This window comes from Myotis brandtii, unplaced genomic scaffold (assembly GCF_000412655.1).
Source record: "Myotis brandtii unplaced genomic scaffold, ASM41265v1 scaffold499, whole genome shotgun sequence".
NCBI classification, from domain to species: Eukaryota; Metazoa; Chordata; class Mammalia; order Chiroptera; family Vespertilionidae; genus Myotis; species Myotis brandtii.
Window position 1 is genome coordinate 2,671,639 of NW_005369027.1, and position 25,957 is coordinate 2,697,595.

At 51.2% G+C, this 25,957-nt stretch overlaps 1 protein-coding gene across 3 annotated transcripts in view; it reads left to right on the forward strand.

Annotated features, from left to right (window-relative positions):
* HK1 (hexokinase 1) overlaps positions 1 to 25,957 on the forward strand; it is a 66,569-nt gene that overhangs the window by 4,532 nt on the left and 36,080 nt on the right. The window contains exons 1-2 of one of the 3 annotated variants that reach the window (XM_014548178.1): positions 4,824 to 4,828; positions 17,685 to 17,847. In XM_014548178.1, the coding sequence (XP_014403664.1) occupies positions 17,706 to 17,847 (142 nt within the window). In that variant the 5' untranslated portion in view covers positions 4,824 to 4,828; positions 17,685 to 17,705. Of the gene's footprint in view, positions 1 to 4,823; positions 4,829 to 17,466; positions 17,584 to 17,684; positions 17,848 to 25,957 lie in introns of those variants that run through there. The other 2 variants (XM_005876823.2, XM_014548177.1) reach the window with 2 other exon arrangements.

Sequence of the window (25,957 nt, forward strand, 5' to 3'; positions counted from 1 at the left end):
CGGTGCGTTCCGGCATCCGCTTTCCGCCGCAGCCTCCATCCTCCTGCGCCCGGCCTGCCCCAGGCCAGCGCTGGCCGGGCTGTAGGCGGCAGGGAAAGGCTTCGCCCTTTGATTCTCCCAGGGATTGTGTGTGTGTGTGTGTGTGTGTGCGTGCGTGCGCGCGGTGGTGGTGGGGTTTGGAGGGAAGACCCCTGTGACTGGGCTGCTTGCTGCAGTGTCCTTGAAACGGACTGTGGATGTCAGATGGGGCCACAGGCTGTGCGGGGAGGTGGCCTGTTGGCAAGGGACTGAGCGCCGTGGGCGGAGGCGTGATCACAGAGATGCTGGGGAGGTGAGCGCACAGCAGGCCGGGGTGTTGACTGGAGGCCAGACATCCCATATTTCAGGTTCCCGGCGGAGGGGGGCGGAGGGCATCGGGTGCTCCTAGAAGCTGTCACCCCGGCTCTCCCAGCTGTTGCCGCTGCTGCTTAATCTGAGGACGGAGTGACCCGCCTGGCTTCCCGGAACGCGGAGGAAGCCACCGGAAACTTTGCTCATAGGCCTCAGGACTGGATTGGCATGTCTGAATGGAATTTTTTATTCCTCTACGTGACTGCTCTCTTAAAGCTGTAATTTCCAGCCAGTCCAGGGAGCACAAATAAGAGCCTGGGCTTTTGAGTTGGATGGAGGCTTTGACAAGTATGCTGGACACGTGTGCACTTGCACATGGTTGCATCTCCCAGGTGTTGCTGCCTTTGGCATATAAAATACTGTCTGCTGGCAGGTCTTCACGATGCTGCTTCCAAGGGCGGGAGCTTCTTACGCTGCTCCCTTCTGCCAGCTTTGCCACCACGTTCTTAAGAAACAGTCCAGGCTGTAGGGAAAGGCCCATTTTATTAGTGCCAGGCCTAGCACAGCCTCCTGACCCACCCACACCCTGAGTGGGTGACATTCTTGCCAGGAAAAGCTGGGATGGACTAGCAAAGTCAGCCTCACTTTAAAGTTCAAACAAGGGGCGTGCTAGCCACAGGTGAGAGGCATGAGCCACAGGCCTGGATTCTCTGCTCTACAAGCCACAGGATGTTCAGTTTCTTTCTATCCACCACCTAAGACAACCCCTTCCTCTGGCACAATAGGAAACAGGCCTGATGAGGGTGACCTCATCAAGGTCACAGTGAGTTACAGGCAGAGCCTGGGTGGGACCCAGGTCTCCGCCTTTCTTCACAGGGAACTTGACCAGCCTCCTCTGAGAAATTAGCTGAAGGGGAGGTGCTGAGACCAAGGTCTTGGGGATGCTGCTTGGACCCTGGATCAGTGCTGAGTGGGGATCAGAGTGGGGCAGTTAGGACACAATCCTGGGACTCTGCCACGGTCCCTCATGGCTGTGAGTGACAGTGACTCTCAAGTGATATTCGATTTCACGGTGGGAATGTAAGGCCTGGATGAGTTCACTGCTCTCTCCCTGCACATGGTACCCTCTGTAGGTCAAGACAGCAGGCAGACCAACTGGGGTGGGGACTCATGACCTTGTAAGCCAACAGCGCCCACACCCACCACCACCACCAATTGTGGTCTCCAGGGCTGAGTTGGGTTGAGTTAGGACTGCACTCAGTGGGACCTGTTTTATCAGGCACACAGCATCTAGTGGCCCTGCTATCCCCCAGGCTCCTGTAGACATCTGAGTATGAGACTTGTGAATCGATCGATCCTCAAATCCCTCCTACTCTGAGATTGGGAGTCTGACATCCCCTCCCTGCCCTCCTCTGGCCTTAGAACCTTGCTGGAGGACAGTCTTGAGGCCAAAGCTTCTACCAGATAGCTCAAGGAGAGTCTTCAAAACAAATGGCCTTCTTGCACCGATGGCTTCTTAGGCTGCTTCCTATGGTGGGAGTGTGGTTTCCTGCCAGGGGATCGATCACCTTGGCCTGCATCATGGGCTGAGTGGGAGGGCCATCGTGGGTGTGGTCCCCGGAAGCTGCCTGCTTGGGCCTCCTGAGCACACTTGTTCTGATGGCCTAGTCAGCTTATTAGAGGCCAGCCCTCCCTACCCACACGATTGCAGGGAAAGCCGGGTGAGGGTGAAGGACTCCAAGCCTCACCCTGGGGCTTTGCCTACGACCTGACGGGGACGTAGAACAGTGGTGGGCAGCCATGATGATTCAGCCCTTCAGCTCTAGGTGGCCTTCGGGGCTCCGCAGTAGCATGGCACCAGCTATTAACCCCTTTCCGTTTTCTTGCCCTCTGGCCTAGGTGTAGGTGGAGGGAAGGTGAGGGTGACACCAGCGAAGGTTTACTGGGATTGCTCCGGACACAGAAGTGGTCATGGCAAGGGTATTATTTCTCTCCCTCTGAGACATGTCAGTAGTTCAAATTCATAAATCTGTCCTGGTTTGAAACAGGCCGAATGCTTGGCTCCCTGGCATGGAGCCCCATTTTCCAGACTGTGTCTGCATATTATTGATTAATAGAGCCCAGTGCAAAGAGTGTCCCGTCATTAGGCAGAACGAAGCAAAAAACATAATTTCCTTTCACTCTTCTAGTGCTTTTAGGAGGCACAGGTGTGCTTGTGAAAGATTCCATTCATCAGAACCCCAGACATCTGCTAATCTGCAGCCAGAGACTGGGTCCTTTGACCTCCAAGTAACTTTTAACATGCCTCTGCGTCTCCCACTTGGTTTAGCCATTAGGAACCTGCAGGAGGGGGAAGTATCGCATAGTCCTCTGCTTGTTTAGGAAAGGAAGAGGAGTCCAGCAAGGTCAGGAACTTGGCCTTTAAAGAAATACGACTTTCTTTTCTCCAGGGTTGTCAGAATGGTGAGCAAACGCCAGTGGATTTTCTCTGGGTGGGATCCCCCTGACCTAAGTAATCCCCATTTGCCAGTGTGATTCGTCCCAAAGGCCAGGACCCAGGAGTCTTCAGAGTGCTTGGCCAAGGAAGGTGGGGGAGAGTGTGCTTAGCAGTTAAAGGGCTATTTACTCAGAAACCCATGTGTCCCAGCTGCAAAAGCAAGCATTAAGAAAATGCCCCTTCTTGTTCTGGGGTGAGAGGGATGGGTGTTAGAAAATGATGAAAAATGGCTCATGCACCTCTTGGTTCGGCGTCATACACATATCCTGGAAGGGTCTCTCACTCCTTGGCGAACATTCATTGCGCAGTCCCTGTCCTCTGTACCTTGGATGTGCCTAGGAGTTCTCCTCTGAGAGAAGCCCCAACACTTGATTTGGTTTGGTAATTTGGGGCTGTCGTGAGGGAATAAACTTGGAAAGTGGGTAGAGAGGAGGGACTTTCACATCTGGCCAAGCTGTGCTGTCCTCCCACACTCCTGCTGTTCGCTGGAGAAGGCCTGGGCAGCTTTCTCCTAAAAGGACTGGTTTGGCACGACTGGTCCCGACTCCCTGTGTGTCTGCCGTCAGGGATTCCTGCCTGACAGAATTAGCCGCTGGAGTGGGCTCTGAGCGTGCCTGAGGAGGCCCCGGGCAGAGGCTGGCTGGGGAGGCAGCCGTACGTGCACCTCTGCGTCCAGGAAGCAGTCGTGGCGGCTGCTGGCTCCCGCTTATTGATTTGAGGACCTTTACAATCACATCTGATCGTGGGAACTCAGTGGTTTCTGCCAAAAATGTTGAAGTCCTTTATCATGTGCAGAGAACTGTGCTAGGCTGGGGGACAGCTATGAACCTGGTCGAAATGGTCGCTATTCTCATGGAGTATCAATAATTATTTGCTGTCTTATGGTGAGTGCAAAGCATAGAATGCCAGGAGAGCAGAGAGGAGCCCGTGACCTGATCTTGGGAGGGATATCACCAGCTTAGGAATTGCTTAAAGCCAGACTGTCGATGTACAAAAGAAAATATTATACTTAGAAACTTTGTGAAGGAGAGGCAAATGGTTAGTTACCAAATTGTAGTATTTCTTTCTCTCTTTTTAGTGGTTTGAGAACCCCGAAACACTCCGTGGGTGTCTTATCAGATACCACTTCTGTGTGTGTGTATGTGTGTGTGTGTGTGTGTGTGTCTATATGCCAGGACCTGAGGCATTGACCCCGTGTGTCCCAGGGCACCCCCTCCCCCTCACAGCTCCCCAGGGCGTCCTGCTAGCTCCCTGGTGTGCAGCACACAGAAGGCGGAGATTTTATCCCCCTTTAGAAACGGGGACTGGAGCTCCAGAGGAGATGAGTGACTTTCTCAAGGCCTTAAGAAAATCTGGAATGGGATTCAGAGGGTATTCTAGCTCCCTCTGCTTCTTTCCTCCAGAAAAATGCACCTTTGTTGATTTTAATGATTTACTTTGGAATGTGTATTAATGTGTATACACAGGAGTTAATTTTATATTATGAAACAGTTGAGGTGCATAAAAAAAAATACTGAAGTTGACACATGCACCCGTGTATCTGCTCCTCATTTGAGAAATAAAACACAATTATTACGTCACAGGCACAACCGACACCCCTTGAATCCCCATCGTCAGTTCCATCCATTTCTCCGTCCAGAGGTGACCTCTCTCCTGAATTTGGTGTTCATCATTTCCATGCATGATTTTATACTTTTATTACATACCATGCATATAGTGTTACTTTATGGGATTTTAACCTTTTGTAAATGGTGCTGTACTGTATGTATCCTTCTGCAGCTTGCTTTTGTTAGCTCAACAATCTATACCTGGGATTTTTTTCCATGTAGCTCTATTTCATCGATTTAAGCTGCTGTGTGCTCTTACATTGTGTGACTACAGTGCAATTAGTGTATCTATTCTTCCGATGGGCTTTGGGGTTTTTAAATTTTCGAGTTACAGTGTCATGTGCATCTCCAGTTCACGTGCAAGTTTCTCAAGGCTCTCTAGGCTGAGTCTGGGGTTGGAATTGGTAGGTGGAGGAGTGTGGGCATTTTCTCATTTTCAAGGTTTTGCCAAGTTGCCATCCTCCATGGTCACACCACAGTCAGAACTTTGTATGGGTTCCTTTTGCTCCACGCCACCCTTGGTGCAGTCACACCTTTAAAGATGTTTGACATTTTTAAAGACTGCTTTTTTTTTTTTAAGACGCTGCTTCTTGTCAGTTATTACCATTCACAATATAGCACTCAAGCTTGGTTTAAAATTAGCCCTTTCTTAGTGCATCTTATCGAAAAGCAGAGCTCTCCTTGCAAAGTATTGCTGAATGAAGTTGACAGCGCTCATTGTGAGCAGTGCCAGCCCCATTGACTGAATGGTTTGCTGCTGAAATGTTTGCACTGAATCGAGGTGGGGGGAGGGGGGGTAGATAAGAGAAAGGCTTATGAGGACTCTCTGTGGCTTCTTGTGATCTGGCATGAATCGGTTAAACTTTTCTGGGAATTAAAACACACACGTGGGCATTTGGCCACACACCCTCTCTCTTCCTGGGTGGATCCGAGCCGGGCAGGGCTGGTGGCTTATCAGTCCCTTACGCGTGCCCAGCTCTGTTAGAGAAAACTCAAGCCAGCAGCCTCTCCCAGACTGTCTTCCGTAAAAGGAGAGGGTGGCTGTGCCCCCGCAGCCACCGGGGAAGCTGAAATGTGGAGCCCGCGGCTCAGCCCTTTGCAAACAGAAGCTGAGGGAGAGGCCCGCTTCTGCACGAGGCAGAAAATGTCGGATCACATTCATCTGATTGTAAACCTGATTACAGGCTCGCAGACGCCGGGACCTGGAGGGTACCTCAGAGCGAAGGGCGCACTGAATGCCTACTGGGGTCTGTGTTTTCCCTATCATGGGCCTTATTTCATCATTAATATAACAACACCAATCAAAACCAACCGAATGCCCGTCACATCTACTGCCAGGTTGATGCTAAAGGCATTACATCCCCACAGCGCCCCTGTGAGGTGGGCACTATCATCATCTCCACTTTTGGGTGAGGGAGGACTCAGATCCTATACAGAAAGCCAGCCAGCATTCGGACCCAAGTCAGATGGCAGTGCAGTCCCTGCTTTTATTTTTTAATCGAGATAGAATTCACACACCAAAAAATTGACCATTTTCAAGTGTACCATTCAGTGGTTTCTAGTACAAGATTGTGCAACCATCACCACCATCTAATTCCAGAACCTTTTCATCAGCCCCCAAAGAAACCCCATATCCATTAAGCAGTCACTCCCCCTTCCTTCCTCCATCCAGCCCCTGGCATCTACGGATGTACTTTCTTTAAATGGATTTGCTTCTTCTGGACATTTCACATAAATGGAATCATACAATCCGTGGCCTTTGTATCTGGCTCCTTTCACTAAGCATGTTTTCGAGGTTCATCCACGCTGTAGCAAGTATCATCACACCATTCTTTTTTATTGCTAATACTTCGCTGTATCAATATACCACATTTTGCTTATGCATTTGTCAGTTGATGGACATTTGCATTGCTTCTGCTTTGGGGCTGTGAACAAATATTTGTGTACACAGTTTTTCTGCGTGGATATATGCTTTCATTTTTCTTGGGTGTATGCATAGCAATGGAAGGAAGGGCATCCTCTCCATTTAGAAATGGGGACCTGGAGGCCCCCACATGGTGAAGTGACTTGTCAACTTGACCACACAGCTCATGAGTGGTCGTGACAGGAACACTACCAGGTCCCCTGACTCAGAACCCTGCTCTGTCATTTTGCTGGCTAGGGAAACAGATCTAGGAAGAGAAAGAGCTCTGGGGAGGGGCAGACCCTCCAGGGGCCCTGACTCCCATCTCTCCTTCCTTCCCAACCTCCCTCCACCAGCACACTGGCTGGTGGCTGCCAACCCCACCTCTCCACCCTCCACCACTCAGCTCCTCAGTGTTGACCAGCTCCCTCTGCTTGGGAAGGAAATTGGCCCAATAAAGTCACTTACAGTGAAATGTTAGGGATTTTTCCTGGTTTTCAAATTTTCTCCTTTCCCTTTCCATTTGCCCCCTCCCCCCATCCTCGTTTGCATTTAAAAGAGGACCTCCAGGGAGGGCACTGCTTACCCTGGAAGAAGACGCCCTGATGCTCTCTGTATGCCACTCCTAGCATTCTCTCCCAGCTCTGCCTGGACGTGCAGATTGACACTGGGGTTTGCTTGCAGCCTTTATTCAATCTGATTTATTTCTCTGATGTCTCCGGGTGCCTTCCGGGACCCTCTCGGGTGGATAGGGTGAGTGGAGTAGGATAACCAGGCCACCGTTGTAACGAAGGCACCATCGCACCTTTGCAGAGTTCTGCTCCATTTACAAAATATTTTCACATGCTTTATTTAGTTGAGTCCTTACAGCAAGCTTGGATATATGTATTTCTTCCTGCATCTTATTTTTTTAAGATTTAAAAAAATTGATTTTTAGAGACAGAGGGAGAGGTAGAGAGAGGAACATTGATGTGAGAGCAGAGCATTGATCGGCGGCTTCCTGCACCCCCTACCAGGGATCGAGCCCATAACCCAGCATGTGCTCTGACCAGGAATTATACCAGCAACCTTTCGGTGCACAGGGCAATGCCCAACCGACTGAGCCACCCCGGCCTGGGCTCTTCCTGCACCGGACATGTGGGGCAGGCAAGCTTTAGGAAGTGGAATTGACATGATCTTGATGGCCAGAACGCAGTAGGGCTGGGGTGGGATGCAGGCCACTCTGACACTAGTGGGTAGCTCTTGCCATGCGTGCAGAACTAGGACTATTGTCCAGGGCTTGAGACGCCCAAGAGGTGCATTGTGGTGGTCTCCCAGAGAAGCCATCCCCCAAGGCTGCCAGGATGATGATGTGACTGGAATGAGAGAGCAGTGCTGTCCAGAACCGTAGTCACCAGCCACGTGTGGCTACCGAGCACTTGGCGAGTCTGGTTTGAGGTGTGCCGTAAAATATAAAATACACACAGGATTCTGAAGACTTTGTATGACAAAAAGATAAAGTAGCTCATTCATAATTTTTAAAATGTTGATTACACGTGGGAATAATAATTTGAATATTGGGTTAAATAAAATATTATTAAAGTTAATTTCACATGTTTTTTTAAAATGTGGGTACTAGAACGTTTAAAATGACACATGTGGCTTGTATTATGTCCCCGTTGGACAGTGCTTTGCTAGACATGCTCTGCAATGGCTCAGAAGTTTGGACAGAAGCACTCTGCACTTGAAGCAGGGGGTTCCTGGGGTCCTTGGGCCCCTGTTTCCTCTTCTGTAAGACCTGGAGGCTGGAATCCATGACCTCTGAAGGATCCCTCCAGCTGGAGCAGTGTTGTTCCGTGGGCATCAAGCTCTCTGTGCTTCGGTTTACTTACCTGTCAGATGGGATAAATGAGTCCTGCCTTACTACCTGCTCATTTATCAGATGAGAGAAGGGACGTAGGAACGCTTGGACAGTGTACAGAACATTGCAAATGCTGGATGTTACTGTGGTGCTTCACCCAGAGCACACCTGTGAGCCCCTTGAGAGGCGTGGATGGGGGGGGGGCGGTTGGCGGGGAGTGAAGCTTTCGGGTCACAGAGGGGAGGCAGCGGGGTCCCGAGTGGGGCAGTGACCCTGGGTACAGCTCTGCCTGGGCCATCGTGGGTTTCTGGAAAGCCTGCGTTCTGAGGAATCCAGTATCATGGAGCTCCTGTGCGAAGGTGAGGGCAAGAGGGCAGTTTTCATTGTTGCTGTTTACTGGTGGGAAAGCAGAGCTGGACGGACTTGCTCAAGGTTAGAGAGGGAGACAGTGTAGCTGGCGGAAGGAAGCCAGGTCTGCTCCCACCCTGTGGTATTGGCGACTTACGTGTGAGCGTCTGGTTGTGTCCTAGTGAAAGGAAAACTGTCTGCACTTCAGAGCCTCCCTTCCCTTTTGTCTGGAGGTACCGGGGTCACTGGGACTGTGAGCCTGGAGGCTGGCCCCGGGCCAAGCCATCCCGGCTCAGAATGAAGCCTGTTGTTCTTGCAGCGCCACATTCCAGGGCTGTTCTGTTCCCCTGGAGGGGCGGTGCCTCCTGTATTTTTAGCCAGGTCAGTATGACAGCTCTGTCTCTCTCCCCAGCAGGAAACCTTATTAGTGGGTGCCAAGGTCAAGGTCACTGAGGACCTTGGGCATGACCACGAGGCCTCCCATGGCCCTCTGGCAAGAGGAATCTGGGATAAGGGAAGGAGCACTGAGTTTGGAGCCTTAAGCTGGAGCCGCCCTGGTGGCTGGGTGCTTGGAGCCTTATGACTATGCGGCCTCAGGCTCTTGCTGTGGAATGGGGTCAGTCACTCCCACCCTGCAAGTGTGCAGACTGGATCGGGGCAGGTCGAGGTGCCCAGCATGGGCCCTTTAAGCTTGCTGTTTCATCGTGGTTCCTGGAAGCTCGGTTTCTGGAGGTTATTCCTCCTGGCTTTTTGAGAGTAAAAAGAAGTGTGGTACGAGCAATCCCTGGTGCTTCATAGTGAAACAGAACTAACAGTTCAGAAGCATAAATACAGTGAAAGAGAAGGCCCCGAGAGCTGTGTCCGGACCTTGAATAGGAGCCTGGGAGAGGGAGCCGCCGCACACGGCTCATTCAGCGCGTGGGAGGGACCTCTTGTTTGGTGATGCTCCCACCCATTTTCACTGGAGCCTCTGAAGTGGAATATTTTCCCAAACACATTTCCTCTGGTGACTTTCAGGTATTCGCAGGCTCTGAGAGGCTTGAATAGCCGCCTGGGAATCCTCATGGGGCTCTGTGTCCCTCAGGGCCTCTGTCTTGAAATGCAGATGTTGTGAGAGGAAGAGGGTGGGTTAGAGGCCTCCAGGAACACTGTGAGGGCCGGTGCTGGAGAAGGGCTGGGCCGTTCAGGGAAGAGGAGCCTCGGCCTTATCTGAGCCAGCAAACCTGAGACTCCTGGGCAAGGTGTCCCCAGGGCCCTCCCGCCCAGCAGAGCAGCCACCCAGCCCAGCCGAGAAGCCACGCCAAGGGCTTTGGGGGGACACAAAGGGCCTGGAAGGCATGGCCCCTGCACCCCTGGGTCTAGCTGGAGACACAGACCATGCGTGTGTGGCCGAGGTCCGAGAAAGACTCACACTCTGTGATGTGTCCACCAGGGAGATGAATTCCTACATAGTGACCGACAGCGAGGGGATGTGGAGGAGGGGAGCAGCCGGTGTTGAGCGGGGCGGATCATGGCATGCCCTCCGAGAGGGGGTGAGTTCGGAGATGGGCTTTGGGAGACTGATGAGCTGGGCGAGGAGAGGCCTTGTACAGGTCCAGCAATCAGTGGACAGTGGACCCGTGAACACCTTTGTGGGTAAAGAGCCACTGTCAGGGCCCAGGGCTACGTGAGGGAGGGCAGCGGTGAGCTGGGAGTAGCTGGTTCCTGTAGGGAACCCACTAGAGCAAAGCATCTCCCCTTATGGCCAACTTCCTCCCTGTGACCAGCTGCTAAGAGCAGTACAGAAACTTGGGTTCCTCTGGCCACCACCCACAGCTGTGAGGTGGGGCTGGTCAGCCAGGTAGCCATGAGTAGGCAGGAAAAGGGGTGGGACCCTGCCGGGCGGCATACCCCCCAGCAGAGGGTCTCACTGGGCCAGGACTGATCAGAACAGATAATTTGTAGCTGGCGTGGGGTGAAGGAGGCTTCCTAAAACACACATTGCAGTGACGTGCTGTCTGCAAGGAGTGGACGGAGCTGTGGCTTTCATGCCGCCCGCATTCCCATGTCTCCTTGCTCCTGAAAGCCCTCGGCCTGGGTTCTCCCTGCGCTGAGCAAGCCAGGTACAGAGGAGCACAGGGCCAGGGATGGGGAACCGTGGCCTCTCTGGATCTCTTGTGACCAGAGAGTCACCTTGGCCAACTGGAGAACCTCTCTGGCCCCTGTTTTTTCCCTGGGGTGTTGCAAGCAAGGACATCGGCCCTACTTCTCTGGACAGGATAGTTCAAGGCCCACCACGTGAAAGTGCGTGCAACGTAGAGAGGCCTTTGTCAATCAAAGTCACAGACACGCCTGCATGGTGGATGGCAAGCCTGGGATGCCCACAGGATGGCAAAGCCAGTCAGACGCAGGTGTCTCCATTGCCTCGTCCGTGCCCCATCCTTGAAGCAGGGGGTCCCGAGAGGCAGTTCCCAGAGGAAATAGTGAGGTGGAGTTAAGGTTTCAAAAGAAAAAAAAATGTTTATGATTCCATTTTTGTAAAATGAAATAAACCAGGCTCTGTATGCGTGAGGGTTTGTTTAGGTAGGAAAACCAACCTACAACATAAAGCTATTGTCCCTGGGACGGTTGGGGGAAGAACTCCCTCTTTTCACTTGTCTGCATTTATGTGTTGCTTGAATATCTTTTAATAATAAATGGGTATTGCTATTCTTACTGTAACTTACTGTTAGTTGTTTTAAGAAATCAATAAAACATTGCAAATGTTTCAGAGCAGTTTTTCCAGAATCTTCCATTTGCTGTGGTTTCTGGTGTAGTGCCACCCACCTTTAGTTTTCTCTTCTACAACATGGCCCAATAACATTCGGCGACCAGTGCATTTTTCTGGGTATTCGGGTAGAAGGAGTTGGGACACTGGCTCATGGCTGTTAGAGAGGAGAGGCAGGGAGATGTCTCCCTTCTCGTCATTTAGATGGGAGGGTGGGAAATGATGTTGGATGCTTATTTTACAAATTCTCCCAGAAGCTGTCTGGGGTGAAAGTATTATTATCCTCATGTTAAAAGTGAAGAAAGCCAAACTCAGAGAGGTTATGCAACTTGTCCAGAGTCGAAGGAGCTAATAAATGGCAGATCTTGGAGTTGAACCCAGCCCCCTTTGTCCATAGCTTCCTATTCTCCCCGCCACATGAGAGAGAATGGGAGTGTTAGGGAGAAGCCCAAAACGAGGGGTTAGGAGAGGAATGTAGACCCAGCTGCCAGTTACAAACTGTGTGACTCCTTGTGAATTATGGGTCTCAATTTTCTCTGGTGTAAAATGTAGAGATCTTTCCTTCCTGTTGTGCTAGGAGAAAGGGAACTAACATATCAAGCATCTGCTTCATCCCCAGCACCTGGCATCTCTGAGCTTATCTCATCTCTTACTATGACATGCACATGAGCTAATGTATGAGCAGTCCTGTGTAAAGGGGAAAAGCCCTCTGCAAATGTGAGCTATTATTAAAATAACACGAACCCCCCGGGACCTGTTTTCTCCTGAGTCAGTCTAGGAAAGAGAAGTGAATCTGATGTTGAAATCACTGCCCTTTTCTTAAGCAAGAGTCCTCAGCCCTTCACTGCCAGCTCCCCAATTCCCTTTTTTGAAAGCTCATTCTGAAAGCATGCACGGAGCACCTTCAGGCCCAACTGTTGCTCTGCCTCATTCTTTTTGTTATTTCTCACCTGAGGCCATTTTTCCATTGATGTTTAGATAGAGTGGAAGGGAGGGAGAGAGACAGAGAGAGAAACATTGATGTGAGAGACACATCGACTGGTTGCCTCCCGCACATGCCCCAATGGGAGCTGGGATTGAGCCTGCAATTGAGGCACGTGCCCTTGCCTGGAATCGAACCCATGATCCTTCAGTCTGCAGGCTGATGCTCTATCCACTGAGCTAAACCAGCCAGGGCGATCTCTGCCTCATTCCTGATCCTCACAGGAGAGGACGAGAGAGGGGGTGAAAATTTTCCATGGTTTCGCCCCCCCTCCACAGAAGGTCAAAATGCCCGGGTCACCAGTGGTCACACCTCCTGCCACGACTGGCCTGTTCGTTCATTTGGGCACGTCCGGTCTTGAATTGATATTTTGTGCGTGTTCTGTTGGGAGCAGGGGGGCACTGGGGTCAAGCACAGAAATGGTGGCGTTTAGCACAGTGCGTGGCCCCTGTGTGTGCTCATTAGCTGATGGCTCTGGGCCAGGCACTCGACCAGGCTACGTTCTCCCCTCTGACATCTCCTGAGCTGCCTCTGGAGCTGCTGAGAGCTCAGGCCCTCCTGGTCTGCAGGAAGGACAGTCCAGGACCAGTACTTGCTTAGTATCTGGGCGAGAGTGTCCATCCTGTGCGGCCGACCTGGCTCTCGCCCTCGGGAGAAGGGCTTGTCCCTTCAGGTGAAAGGTGCTCTGGAGGCTGCCCAGGGTCCTTGTCAGTCTCGGCCAAGTGTCTGCAGGACTCGGCTGGGCTTGTGGTGTCTGGTCCTGGCACCTCCCATTTCCTCCCCAGCCTGGCCAGGGTCCTGTGTGCCAGGGTGGGCACTCGGGGCCCGGACACCTGGGAGGCTCCATCCTAGGACAGATGTCCCCAAGACTGGCCTGGCTGCGTGAAGCTGCTAGAAGAGGTGCTGTGCCCTCTGGTCACCCAAATGTAGGGCTGGGGTCGGAGGCACAGGAGGGGTGGCTGGGGCACAGTGTTTGGCCAGAGCAGTGAAGGGCGAGTCCTGAGAGGAGCGGAAGGGCTGTGGAGGTGGAAGTGTGAGAAGGGAGGGGAGGAAGAGACCCACAGATGCGGTGGAGAGGGGACGGAAGTAGAAAAGTTGAAGGGGCCACAGGCTTTGCCAAACGTCCCAAGGCCAGAAGCTGTCCTTTTCCAGGTCTGAACCCTCTGCCATCTGACCCCTCCTGGGCTTCTGGCCCCACCCTCTGTAGAAAGAAATAGCAGTTCTGTTACGGGGTTTCCTGCAGAGCACAGCCTCACCGAGATCTGGAGAAAATGGCAGGGGCGGCTTCCCTGACACTCTTCTCTCCCGCCTCCTTCCACCACCACCCATCCTCAGTCCCCACCCCAGGTGGACAGCAGCCGCCCAGCCCGAGGCAGCCCAGCCCGCGGCAGCCCACAGCGGGTCTGCATGAGGGGAAAGAGGCCCCCTGTGCGGAGAGGTGCCCAGGGTGGTGGGTACCTGGCCGGCCCCAGCCCCAGGGTCTCCACTGTTTGGAGGCCCCGCCTGAGCTCCCTCGCACCAGTGGAAAGGGCTCCCCTTGGCTTATCCTCATTCACATGACATCCAGGAGGCCTCAAGTTCAGGGCCAGCTCTGCCCCAGCTTGTACCCTTTTACCCTTTTTGGCCTCATTTCCTACATCTCCTTGGGGAGGGGGGTTGTGCCACATGATGATTCATGAACCTGAACCAGAGGAGGCAGGTTCTCTCTGTTCCCAGCCGGCTTTCTGATTTGAGCTTCTAGGCTCTGTTTGGGTTTGGCTTGGCTGTCCTACAACGTCAGGATTCTCAGATCCGTGTTCTTGTGCCAAGCTGCACCTGGAGCTAGGAGACAGGATGGAGTAACGGAGAGCCCTGCCTTTTCTAGAAGTTTCTCCTTGTCCAGCTGGAAAACCTCAGCAGCTTTCCTTGGTCTGCCCTCCACAGAGTAGGGGACAGGCCTTCCCTTGGGGATGGGCATGATTGTTAAAGACAGCATTAGACCTGCAGGTATGAGACCTGACTTCCGGTCGTGTGCTTTGAACTAATCACTTAGCTTCTTGGAGCCTCAGTTTCTGCGACAGTGAAGTGGATCTCATTTCCAAAGAGATGTGAAAAAGGAGGCCAAAAGGAGGGTACAAGTCTCGCTGACAGGGTCATTTTGAAGGTTAAATTACATACTGGATGTGAAATCATTTGTAAACCACAATCCTATATAATAAAGAGGTAATATGGGATAGGGCCTAAACCGGCAGTCAGACATTCCCCGAGGGGTCCCGGATTGGAGAGGGTGCAGCCTGGGCTGAGGGGACCGCCCCCCCCCGCCCGCCGCCCCCTGTGCACAAAATTTGTGCACAGGGCCTCTAGTATAATGATAAAGTATTATTCCAACATCTGATATTAATTGAATTCCTATTGTGTACAAGGCAACTGGGTGAGTTCCAAAGGTCTATTTGATCTTTCCTTTCCCTGGAGGACTCACACATTATCAGACGAGACGGACAAGTCAATAAATAGATCATCATATTGTGGGGTGAGGGGTGCGGCAGTTGAAGCATGCCCAAAATGTAGAGTAGCCGTGTGACTATTATTGCACGGACTTGCTCCTGCTCGTCCATTCTTACCCCATACACAGCTTTATCTATTCTGAACACAGATCTCATTGGCGGATACTCATTCGAGTCACTCCAAGGCTGCCGTGCTTTGGGGTTAATCTAAATTTGTTTATGTGGCTTATAAAGCCCTGCACGGTTTAGCTCTTTCCAGTTGCCCCACTTACACTGTGTGCTGGATGCACATGGAATTTATTTCTGTTCATTGCACAAACCACCCTCCCTTGCCTTCAGCCTTCCCACACGCTCTTGCTGTTCCTGGATGCACCCTGCCATCACCCTTCCCGGAAGCCTTCTCTGGCGTGCACTCAGTAGACCCCCGTGTGCTCCTGTGGGTGCCATGTGGCAAGGACTGCTGATCCGGTGCTGCTGACCTTGGGGGCAGAACAGAGCATGTCTCTTCGTAGGGCTGTGGTTCTGGTCATTTCTAGCTCAGCTCTCGGTGGTTTCTGATTGCCCTTCTTTGCCACAAAGGGGAAAGGAAAGGTGGGGGTGTGGTAGAAGAGATTGGCGGTGGGGCCAGGATTGTCTCTGGCCACAGAGGACCCTGGGGGACTTTGGCCAATGCCTTGATTGTCAGGGAGGCAGGAGCAGGCAGGGCCTGGGAGAGCACAGGCATAGAGACCAAAGCAAGAAGGCTGCCCAGGAGCAAAACAGGCAGAGGTGACCTGGGACTGGAGACTCCGTGTCCTTGAATCAGGACATTTCCAGTCACCCTGAAAAGTGAGCGTGAGATGCCATTCGCAGAAGCAAATCAGAGTCAAGGTCTTTTCAGCCTCACTGGGTCATAAATCTGTCTCTCTGTGCACCAGGAGCCTTCTGTGTGCAAGGCTGCCTGCCAGGCACTGGGATACATGCAGAAAGCTGTGATCCAGGCTAGAGCTTGGGCAGGCATCAGTGCTGAGGGAGGGGTTGTCTCTAGCCTGAGGGACTCGGGCATCCGCAGGAGGAGGTGACATTTGATCTGAACGTGGAAGGGTACGTGAGATTTGGGAAGAGAAGGAAGGGCATTTTAGTAGGGAAGCCCAGCACCTACCAGGAATGGCAGAGGTAGTTGGGCTGGAGTTCACAGAGCACGGAGTCACACCTATAGAGCACAGGTGCCTCGGACATGGGAGGCATTGCAAGGCTTTGAGCGGGGGAATGAATTGACCAGTGTTGCAGTTTAAGAAGGTGAGTGTGGCAGGGTTTAAGAGGATTAATTGGAAGGTTGAGGGATTGAAAATGGAAAACTATTACAGTGAATGAATGAGTAATCAGAAATCAGTAATCCACGCATGCAGTTACCAAGGAGTGGCAAAAACATGAATGATGGCTCTAAATCTCTAAATGACTTCTGGTGAACTCCATGCGGCCAGGCACCATGAGGATAGGTATCTAGCCCAGGTCTAGGCACATAGTATGTGCCCAATAAATGCTTTTTGAGAGAATAAATGGGAAGAGACTATGAAGAAAGAATAACCAATGACAATCAGGGAGGCTGAAGTTAGGAACCTGGGAACCTTGAGGAACAGGGGGAACCAGGAGGAGGAGCAGGTTGGGTCAGTATATGGAATGATTTGGAAGCTTGATCACATCGGCCCTGGTACACGGGCATGGAAGCCTGGGGGGCTGTTTCTATATCTTCTGGGGATGGTGGGGTTAAGGTCTCTGCTCTGGGCCTGCTGCCCCAGGTTCTGAAGGATTCCAGCCCTTTGGCCCTGTTTCTTCCTACTTAGAAATCACACCCAGGAAACCCGTCAATACCACTGTCTTATCCTATATAATAAAAGCCTAATATGCTAAGTGTCCGGTTGTCTGGTCATCCATTCAGCCAATCAAAGTGTAATATGCTAATGATATGCTAAGGCCGCTCTTCTGCTCGCCATGACGTGCACTGACTACCAGAGGGCAGACAGTCAACTGGTCAACCAGTCGCTATGATGTGCACTGACCACCAGGGGGTAGACGCTCCAACTGGTACGTTAGCTTGCTGCTGGGGTCCAGCCAGAGCCAGATGGGCCGGACACACTCTGGAGCCCTCCCTCGGTCCCTCCCCAGCTGGCCAACCTCCCGTGTCTCTCCCCAGCCCCAGTTGTGCACCAGTGGGGTCCCTCGGCCTGGCCTGCGCCCTCTTGCAATCCGGGACCCCTCAGGGGATGTCAGAGAGCCGGTTTTGGTCTAATCCTGCAGGCCAGGCCGAGGGACCCCGCTGGTGCACGAATTTGTGCACTGGGCCTCTAGTGTTAGTAATAATGGGTGATATTTATCAAACACTTTCTGTGTCTTTGGTGCTTTTCCATCTCATTTGATCGTACAACATTCTGTGAGTTAGGTCCCATTTATTGTCTTACTTTTTCAGTTGAAGAACCTGAAATTCACACACCTGCTAAGCGTTCGGGCTGGGATTTGAACTCCAGGTTTCTGGCCCTGGAGCTCTCATTCCTAACCTCTGTAGCACTTCCATTCACATGAGGATGAGCCAGCCACTTGTCATAGAGGGAAGGGGTTGTGTGGAGGCTTAAGGCGCCTCTGACATGTCTTGTGGGAGGGGGGCTGTCAAAGGGCAGCTTCCATGTAATATTTGAGGCTTGAAAGGGACCTTGGAGATATCTGGCTCATTTTACAGGGGAGGAATTAGGGCTCAGAGCATTTGCAAGCATGCTCCGAGTGACCTGGTTGATGGCATTTGATGACTTCCCATCTTGTGATGTGCCAGCATGGTTGGTCAAGTGCCCGTGGGAGCTGGATTATCTTGGACAGGTGGGCACCTCACCTGCCCTGTCCTCCCTCAGTCAAACCTGAACTGGAATGCCCTTCCTCAGCCTTGGCCTCACTCTCCTTCCTTCTCATCCTTCCCCCAGATTGACAAGTATCTCTATGCCATGCGGCTCTCCGACGAAACTCTGATAGATATCATGACACGTTTCAAGAAGGAGATGAGGCATGGTCTTTCCCGGGATTTTAATCCGACAGCCACAGTCAAGATGTTGCCAACGTTTGTAAGGTCCATTCCTGATGGTTCAGGTGAGTCTCTCATCCAGAGATCGGCTCCAAGGGCTGAAGGCTCTGTGAGACATCCTTCCAACTTTCATTTATTTGTTCGCTCATTTACTCATTCCTTCATTTACCATTTCATCCATCTGTCTGTCCATCCATCCATCCATCTTCCCTCCATACATTACCCATCCATCCATCCAGCATAGGTCTACGGAGCATCTACCATGTGTCAGGCACTGGGGAGACCATGGTTGGATAAGGCTGACCTGCCCTCATTGGTCTGACTGTCTAGTAGCTTGTGATAAGAAAGGGTCATATTTGTGGATCTTACAGATGCTGTGTAAGATCTTAGAGATGCTTGTCTCCAGAACATGAAAGGCTCCAGAAGAAATGAAGAGTTCATTTAGAAGCATCTCTCCATCAGGGCATCAAGGCCTCCCTTCAAATAAGTAGCAATCCTAGTGACTGGTGGGCCTCAGACTCAGAGGGGAGATTCGAGTCCCCATCTGAACAAAGTGTATAGATGCTAAATCAAGGTAGCCCCCAAGCAGAGAAAGGCCAGGGGAGAGAGAATGGAAGAAAAAATTATCCTGTTGGTGTGTCTGTATGGCTCATGCCCCACAATGGGGAGTGGGGGGGGGGGGGCTGCACTTGGCAGGGTGGAGGCTGAGAGGGCACAGCCTGGCCTGTTCACGGAGCTGTTCTGTCCAGCCAACCCGCCGTTACTAGTTTGCAGGGGCGGGTGCTGTTCCTACCTCGCTCTGAGCTGTGTTCTGTGCTCTAGGCTGGGACTCACCTGTATGCGAGAAAAGGAAGAAGGAAGTCAAGTCTCTCCTGGGGTTGTGAGTACACGCCCTGAGAGTACGGCCCTCATTCCCTGCTCTGGAGGTTCGTGTAAAGCTGGGATTTGGGGCAGCTGGCATGCAGCCTGCAGAATGGATGTCAGGAGAACTGCAGCTGTTGCAGCTGATGTGCACAAAGGATGGGCAAGGGCAGGGCTGTGGGGAAGTCCTGCTCCGCCTGCAGCGGCCTTTAGAAGTCTGGATGGCTCCCATGCTGAGGGAGAGCGTGTGCCCTCTGCCCCCGGTGGGCTGTGCTCCATGCACACACGTTGGCATTTGTATCCCTGATGGCTCTTGACTATTTAAAATCTCCTCCACCTCCATCCTTTGGTTTTCCCTGAGGTCTTGGTTACCAGCAGTTTCGGGTTTTATTAACTACCAAAGAGATTCTGGCCTCAGAGTGGCTGGACGGTGGTGTGCCCTGGGTTTTGTTCTGATGTCTCTGGCTTTGTAGCTCACTTCTGCTTTTCCCAGCCCTGGATGGTACTCACATCTGGGAGCATTGAGCCTTTCCCGGATTAGCTAGTGGAGTTCTGGAGTTCTGTAGGAGAGGTGCGGCTGTGTCTGCTACCAGCTGAGAGAGGAGGGGCGAGGAATGGGTGGCCATGGCCCCTCTTTACTTGGAAGAGCTCAGAAGGCTACCTGATGTCTTCAGGGCACCTGATTCTGTGTTATTGGCCCAAGACTAACACATCCAAGGAGCAGATGCCTGCCCTTCCTCCTGCCCCTGCCCCTCAGCCAGCTCCCCATCCTCAGACCGGATGTCAGCAGGGGTTCTCTCCCTCACCCTTTCTCAAATCATTTCCAAGTTGAGAGGCTCAGAGTGTGATCTAAGTACACTAGTAACCTAGCCATTTGCCCCATCAACTGCCCTTCAAAACAAGGCTCAGAATTCAGACTCATTTGGGAGAATCCACATTCTGCAGCCCCGTCGTAGAGGTGAATTCATAACAGACACCAAATAATACAGACCGTGACAGTCCTGTGGGAAAGAAACCAGCTTAACCTGGCTTACTTGCCTTTTCCCCACACCTCTTTGATCTTTCCCCCCGTATTTCATCTATTTTTAGATAATTTTTTATTTGAATATCTCTGAAATCATTAATGTATTGTACAATAATCGCATCTTATAGTTATTATTGGCAGCATTTTTTCTTCATCTTATGTGAAACAGCGATGTGTCTCACAATCAGTGGTGTCTTCAGTGTGATGACAGACTTGGTACTAAGCCATGCTGCGGGTCACTGTCCTAGGGTTTGTGGGACGGGAGCCAGGCGCCTGGGCCCCAAGACTCCTTTGGAGCCTCTTTCTTCTCCAGTGTGGATGGGGCCAGATGTTTAGGGCAGTCTCTTAGGAGCACAGAGCGGTGTTAGGAACAGGGGAGCCCCCGCTGGTTTGGCTCGGTGGTTAGAGTGTCCGCCCGCCCACTGAAGGATCAAGGATTCCATTCCTGGTCAGGGTTCCCCAGCCCTGGTAGGGGCTCATGCGGGAGGCAACCAATCAATGTGTCTCTCTCACATTGATGTTTCTATGTTTCTCCCCCTCCCCCCCCACCCACCTCTCTCCCTTCCACTCTTTCTAAAAAAACCAATGGGAAAAACATCCTTAGGTGAGGATTAAAAAACAAACAAACAAACAAACAAAAAAAACAGGAGGAGAAGGAGGAGGTGAAACCAAAACCCTGAAGCGCAAGGACCCACCGTCCTGTGCCGAGGGCCTGGGTCTGCCCCCTGCCCTCAGTGCCCTTCTCCTCCCACCCCACCCCTCACCCCGCTGCCTGTCTTCTGCCCCTGTTTTAGTTTCCAAGGCTGCCATAGGAAGTCCTAGTGGCTTTTCATAACAAGAACACACTGTTCACAGTTCTGGAAGCTAGAAGTCCAAAATCAAGGTGTCAGCAGGGCCAGGCTCCCTCTGAGACTCTGGGTCAGCTCGTCTTGGCCTCTTCTAGCTGCTGGTGCTGTTCTGGGTGTTTCTTGATTTGCACGGTGTCCCCCAGTCTGCCTCTGCCATCACACGGTGCTCTCCCTGCGTGCCTGTCTTCACATGGCATTTTTCTCTTCTGAGGATACCGGTCAGATGAGACCCACACTAATGACCTCATCTTAACCTGATTACTTCTGCAAAGACCCTGCTTCCACATAAGGTCATATTTCTAGGTGTAAGAGTTAGGACTTTAACAGTGCAACCACAGCACACCCTGTAGACTTTCTCCTATGGGTGTTCCTGATATTCATGGGTGGGTTCAGTTCAGGTGCCCTGGGGCCCACACTCTTCTTGGAATGGCCCTTACAGCCCCACCCTGACATTGACATTGATGCCAAGGCCTCGGAGACCTGCCCCACGTCCAGGCCCTGCCCTTAGTGACAGATGTGCCTTCCCCTCCCCCTCCCCTGCTCACTTAGCAACCAAGAACCAGCAGGTCTCTTGGAGCCGTCAGAATGCTGGTCTCCTTCGTAGTAAACCATGGTGCTGTTCCCCTTCTGGAGTATTAATTACTGCTTCAGCGGTGTAATTAGTCAGCAGCAGAATTAGTGGGAGTCCCAAACCACGAAGGACAGATTGGACTCACCCCGGGGAGGTTTGCCCCTGCCCCTCCGGGGGTGATGTGACTTCCATGGAAAGGGAGACACAAACCTTCCTTTCCTGCCGACCTTTCCCCGGTGGACTGGGCTCAGAGTTTGGAAAATCTACTTTTTTTTATAACTGTATCAGCCCATTACTATTATTTTTTTTTACCTTTGGACATTTTTTTATTGGTAGTGGTTTTTCTTTAATTGATCTTCAATAATCTATACGTTAAAAAATTGTAAACCCTAAGGTGGCATTTAGCGGCTGCATATCCTTCTTGGAATAGGAAAGGTACGGGTCATAAATGAAAGAAGGAAGATGTTAAAGCCTTTTTACTCTGGTGACGTGGCTGAGCAGAAGTCTCTTTTCAAAGCTGCCCCGTCTCCCTCCAAAGACCCTGGTCACTCAGTTTTATTTGTAAAACCTTTTCTTTTTCTTTTTCTTTTTTTTAAATATATTTTATTGATTTTTTACAGAGAGGAAGGGAGAGAGATAGAGAGTTAGAAACATGGATCAGCTGCCTCCTGCACACCCCCTACTGGGGATGTGCCCGCAACCAAGGTACATGCCCTTGACCGGAATCGAACCTGGGACCCCTTAGTCCGCAGGCCGACGCTCTATCCACTGAGCCAAACCGGTTAGGGCCGACCTTTTCTTTTTTTCTCTCTCCTCATCTATCCTTAAGAATATTATAAATACCAATTGTAATTGAGGGTAAATTGAGTTGAATATTTCTTTGTTTTTGCTTCATGGTTTCTAGCACGCTTTATCCCAAAGGGTAATTTAAAAAATCTTTGATTTGTGGTGCGGTCACTGTTAATGCTTGTTCTTTCACTGTTAATTTTTTGAGCTCTCTGTATACATAGTACTACTTTGTAGCCAAAGGGAGGAAAATATTTCCTTTCTTTTCATTTGGGCTGGACACTGATCTGTCTCTGACTCAGTTTCCTTATCTTTCCATCTGTGAAATCTCTGGAATGTCCAGAGTCCTAGTTGGTATTTTTACTCACCAAGTATCTGGATTGCACACAGGAGGGAAAGAAAGCTTTCGTATCTCAGGTGCAGAATTAATTCAATGAGCAAGGCAGAGGTAGGCATTTCATGAAGGCGTGGTTTTTGTTTGCCCTGATCCCAGCGCAGGCCTGGGCTCAAGAGCGACATCTGTCCCCTGTTTGTTTTCTATTATTCGCTGGTAATAATGGCTGTCATTAGAGAGTGGAGAGTTGCCAGGGCCCTTCAGATGCATTGTTTAACGAGCCTCCTCCAGAAGAGCCGTTCTCCGAGCTCCGGTGGAGATGGGAAATGTGGGAAGCAGTCGTAAGTAGGAGGCACCAGCAGCAGGAAGGAAGGCTGAGGCCCAAGATGAGAAGAGGAAGTTGGAGGAAAGCCCACCACTACAAAAAGAGGCTGAAATGGAAAGAAAAATAAATAAAACAAAAGCCGGGAACACTGGATTCATCTCTGGCTCTGCTGCTCCTCATCTGTGTGACCTCGGAGAAGTCAGCTAATTTTTCTAAGCCTCCATTTCCTCATCTGTAAAATGGGCGTGAGAATCCTTGCCCTTCCTGCCTCAGGCTGTCAAGAGGATCAAGTAAAAGTGCTTTGGAAACTGCAAACCACCATAAGAGTTACAGTGGGCCATTGTCCTCCTCTTCATTATTCTAATGTAATAACTGACCGTATAAGAGTTTTTGGGAGGCCCTACCAATCTATGGGACTAGTCAGAGGACCCCCTTCCCCCAACCAAGTGTGTATGTCTAACCTTGGAGGAAAGATTCAGAGGTTTTCAGAATTCACTGGCATCCTTGCGATGTTGTGGGCAGGAGAGGTGGATAAAGGGGGGCTGTCTCACCCGATCCCGATCCCCCGCAAAATGTGGCTGAGCCCACAGATGGAACTCTGGTGCCTCTGCAGTGGCTGACTGGACACCACGGGTCTGAATCAGGGTGCCAACCTGAGGGAAAAGGGGGTGATAGACCCCTTTGTCATGAGGCAAGTATCTGGTGGACTCATTCCCTAATAAAGAATATTGAACTTGGGCCTGGGCCGGGTGGCTCACTTGGTTGGAGCATTGTCCCAGACACCAAAAAGGTTGCAGGTCTGAACCCTGGTCGGGACACATACCTAGGTTGCGGGTTCAATCCCCAGTCAGGGTGTGTAGGGGAGGCAACCGGTGAATGTTTCTCTCTCACATTGATGTTCCTCTCTCTCTCTCTCTTTCTCTCTCTCTCTCTCTCTTTCTCTCTCTCTCTCTCTCTCTCAAAAATCAATAAACATATCCTTGGGTGAGGATTTAAACGAAATGGAAAGAACTCTAACTCCAGTTTGTATAAGCAAAAGAGGCCCTTTCCTGGTTCATATACCCGGGAAATCTCGTCATAAGTTGGCTTCTGCCTAATATTCTTTCAGTCTCCGTTGGCTTCTTGCGCAGGCCACCTCTCCCTCAGGTGGAGACAGCCCTGCAGCCCCAGCCGACACCTCACCCCAGAGCTGGCCATCCCAGGGATGGTCTTGCAGAGGGTGACGACTGGCTGGCATGGGTCATGTGCCCACCCTGAACCAATCCTTGTGGCAAGATGAGTGACTCTGGATGCTCCTGGGTTGCACATTGGTCCCAGGGGGGGGGGGGGGGGGGGGGGGGGGTCAGCGCTACCCCAACTTCAACTATAAGACAGGAAGGGAGTTACCTAAAGAGATGCTAGACAGGCAACAAAGTTGGCCCGATATCATGTTGCCCTTACCGGAAGTCATTCCTTGTCCTTTGCGTGGCCGAGAATGGGGCCGAGCAGACCGTGTCTGACCCAGGCTGTTCTTACTGAACCAGCAGCAAACCTTGTTGATGGCCTGCTGTGTGCAGGACTCAGAACTGGGGGAGGGAGGGAAGCATGTTAAGTTGGCCTTTCTTTCAGGTTGCTTATCATCCAACTAAGGAAAATAGGACATGCACCCATAAAAAATAATGAGCATCACAGCATTTACAAGAATACGAGTGACTGAGAAAAGGGAGGGGCCCTGGCCTTGCCACAGGTGTGACCACGAGCAGGTCATTCGGCTGGTTTGGTTGGAACTTCCTAACCCATAAACTGAGAAAGGGAGTTAATGTTTGTCCCCTGTTTCCTGAGCTGCAAATGTGATTTATAGAAGAGGTGCCAACTGCCGTTTCCTTGAGCACAAACACGCCCGGGAACGAGGGTCGCTGCTCAGGGAAGGACAGGAGCTGCACTGGGCTGACAGTGACCCTTTGTGAACTGCCTCCAGGGAAAGCCCCCGCACGTCATCCATCCCCACCTCCAGGGGCGTGGAGTGTCCAGTGTTTGGCATTGTCCTGACATCTCAAGGCCACCCTTTCTGGTTGCCTTTTCTGACCAACTTTTCCCCAGGACCCCGCTGACCTGTGCTGGTGAGAACACAGAGCAGCAGAGAGCTGGGGTGGACAGGCCATCGGCTGGGACGCACGGGGAGGGGTCTGCAGAGCTGCAGAAGTGCGGGCCAGCCCCACGCACCCCAAGGCCAGTTCCTCCTGGGTCATAGGTGGCTACGGTCATGTTCACTCACCTGCGTGAAAACCGTTAGGCCTGGGTCCTGGAAAGGTACTGCGTGAAACCCGACCCCTTCCTGCGTGAAGGGCGGGAAGCTCTTACCTGCTGTCGACACTGGCTCCATGAAGCAGGTTCCACCTCCATCACCTGGGACTTGAGCACAAGAACTTGTGTTTCCTTAGGCCTTTTAGTTGACTGAAAATGAGACTTTCCACCAGGCTGGCAAACAAAAAATTCCTGATGCTATTTTTTTTAAAGTTATGATGACGAGCCAGTGTAAAACATGAAAAAATATTTATTTAAACATTAAACAGTGAATTGATTTTAAAAATATTGAAACAAAATAAAAACATTCATAATTTTATCCTAGCATGGTGTTCACTTTTGTGCCTATGACTTCCCTATGCACAAGTGGTTTATAGTTGTTTACCAGACCGAATTGTCATGATCTGCACTAAAGAACAAAGAAAATGATGCTGGGATATCTATCCACATACAAAAGAATGAAGTGGGACCTTTACCTCATATCATATAAAAAATTAACTTAAAAGTTACGATGAGCTAAAACTATAAAACTCTTAGACGGAAATAGAGGTGTGAATCTTTGTGACCTTGGGTTTGGCAATGGCTTCATAGAGAATGACACCCACATCACAAACAGCAAAAGAAAAAATAAGTTGTATTTCATCAAAATTAAAACCTTTTAGGCTTTAAAAGTTTGTGCCCTGACCAGGAATTGAACTGTGACTTGGTTCATAGGTCGATGCTCAACCACTGAACCACGTTGGCTAGAAAAATTAACAGATTTTAACTGATTTTTGGGGAGCATGTGTGGGGGTAACTAGTGAGAAATAAGGTCATGTTTGGTGGTGGCTTACTGTTTGGAATCCTGCCCATGGCCACCACCCTGGGTGCTGTATGGTGGTCTCGGTGTACAGTCCCGTCATCGTTCTCTGTCCTGCTGAGGCCACCCCAGTTCTTGCACACATTGGCCCTGAGGAATGCAACGATGTCAGGCCAGTTTACTCTTAGGTGATCAACAGGGACTTCTGTTAAAAACATCCGTTGGGCCGAAACTGGTTTGGCTCAGTGGATAGAGCGTCGGCCTGCGGACTGAGGGGTCCCGGGTTCGATTCCGGTCAAGGGCATGTACCTGGGTTGCGGGCACATCCCCAGTGGGAGATGTGC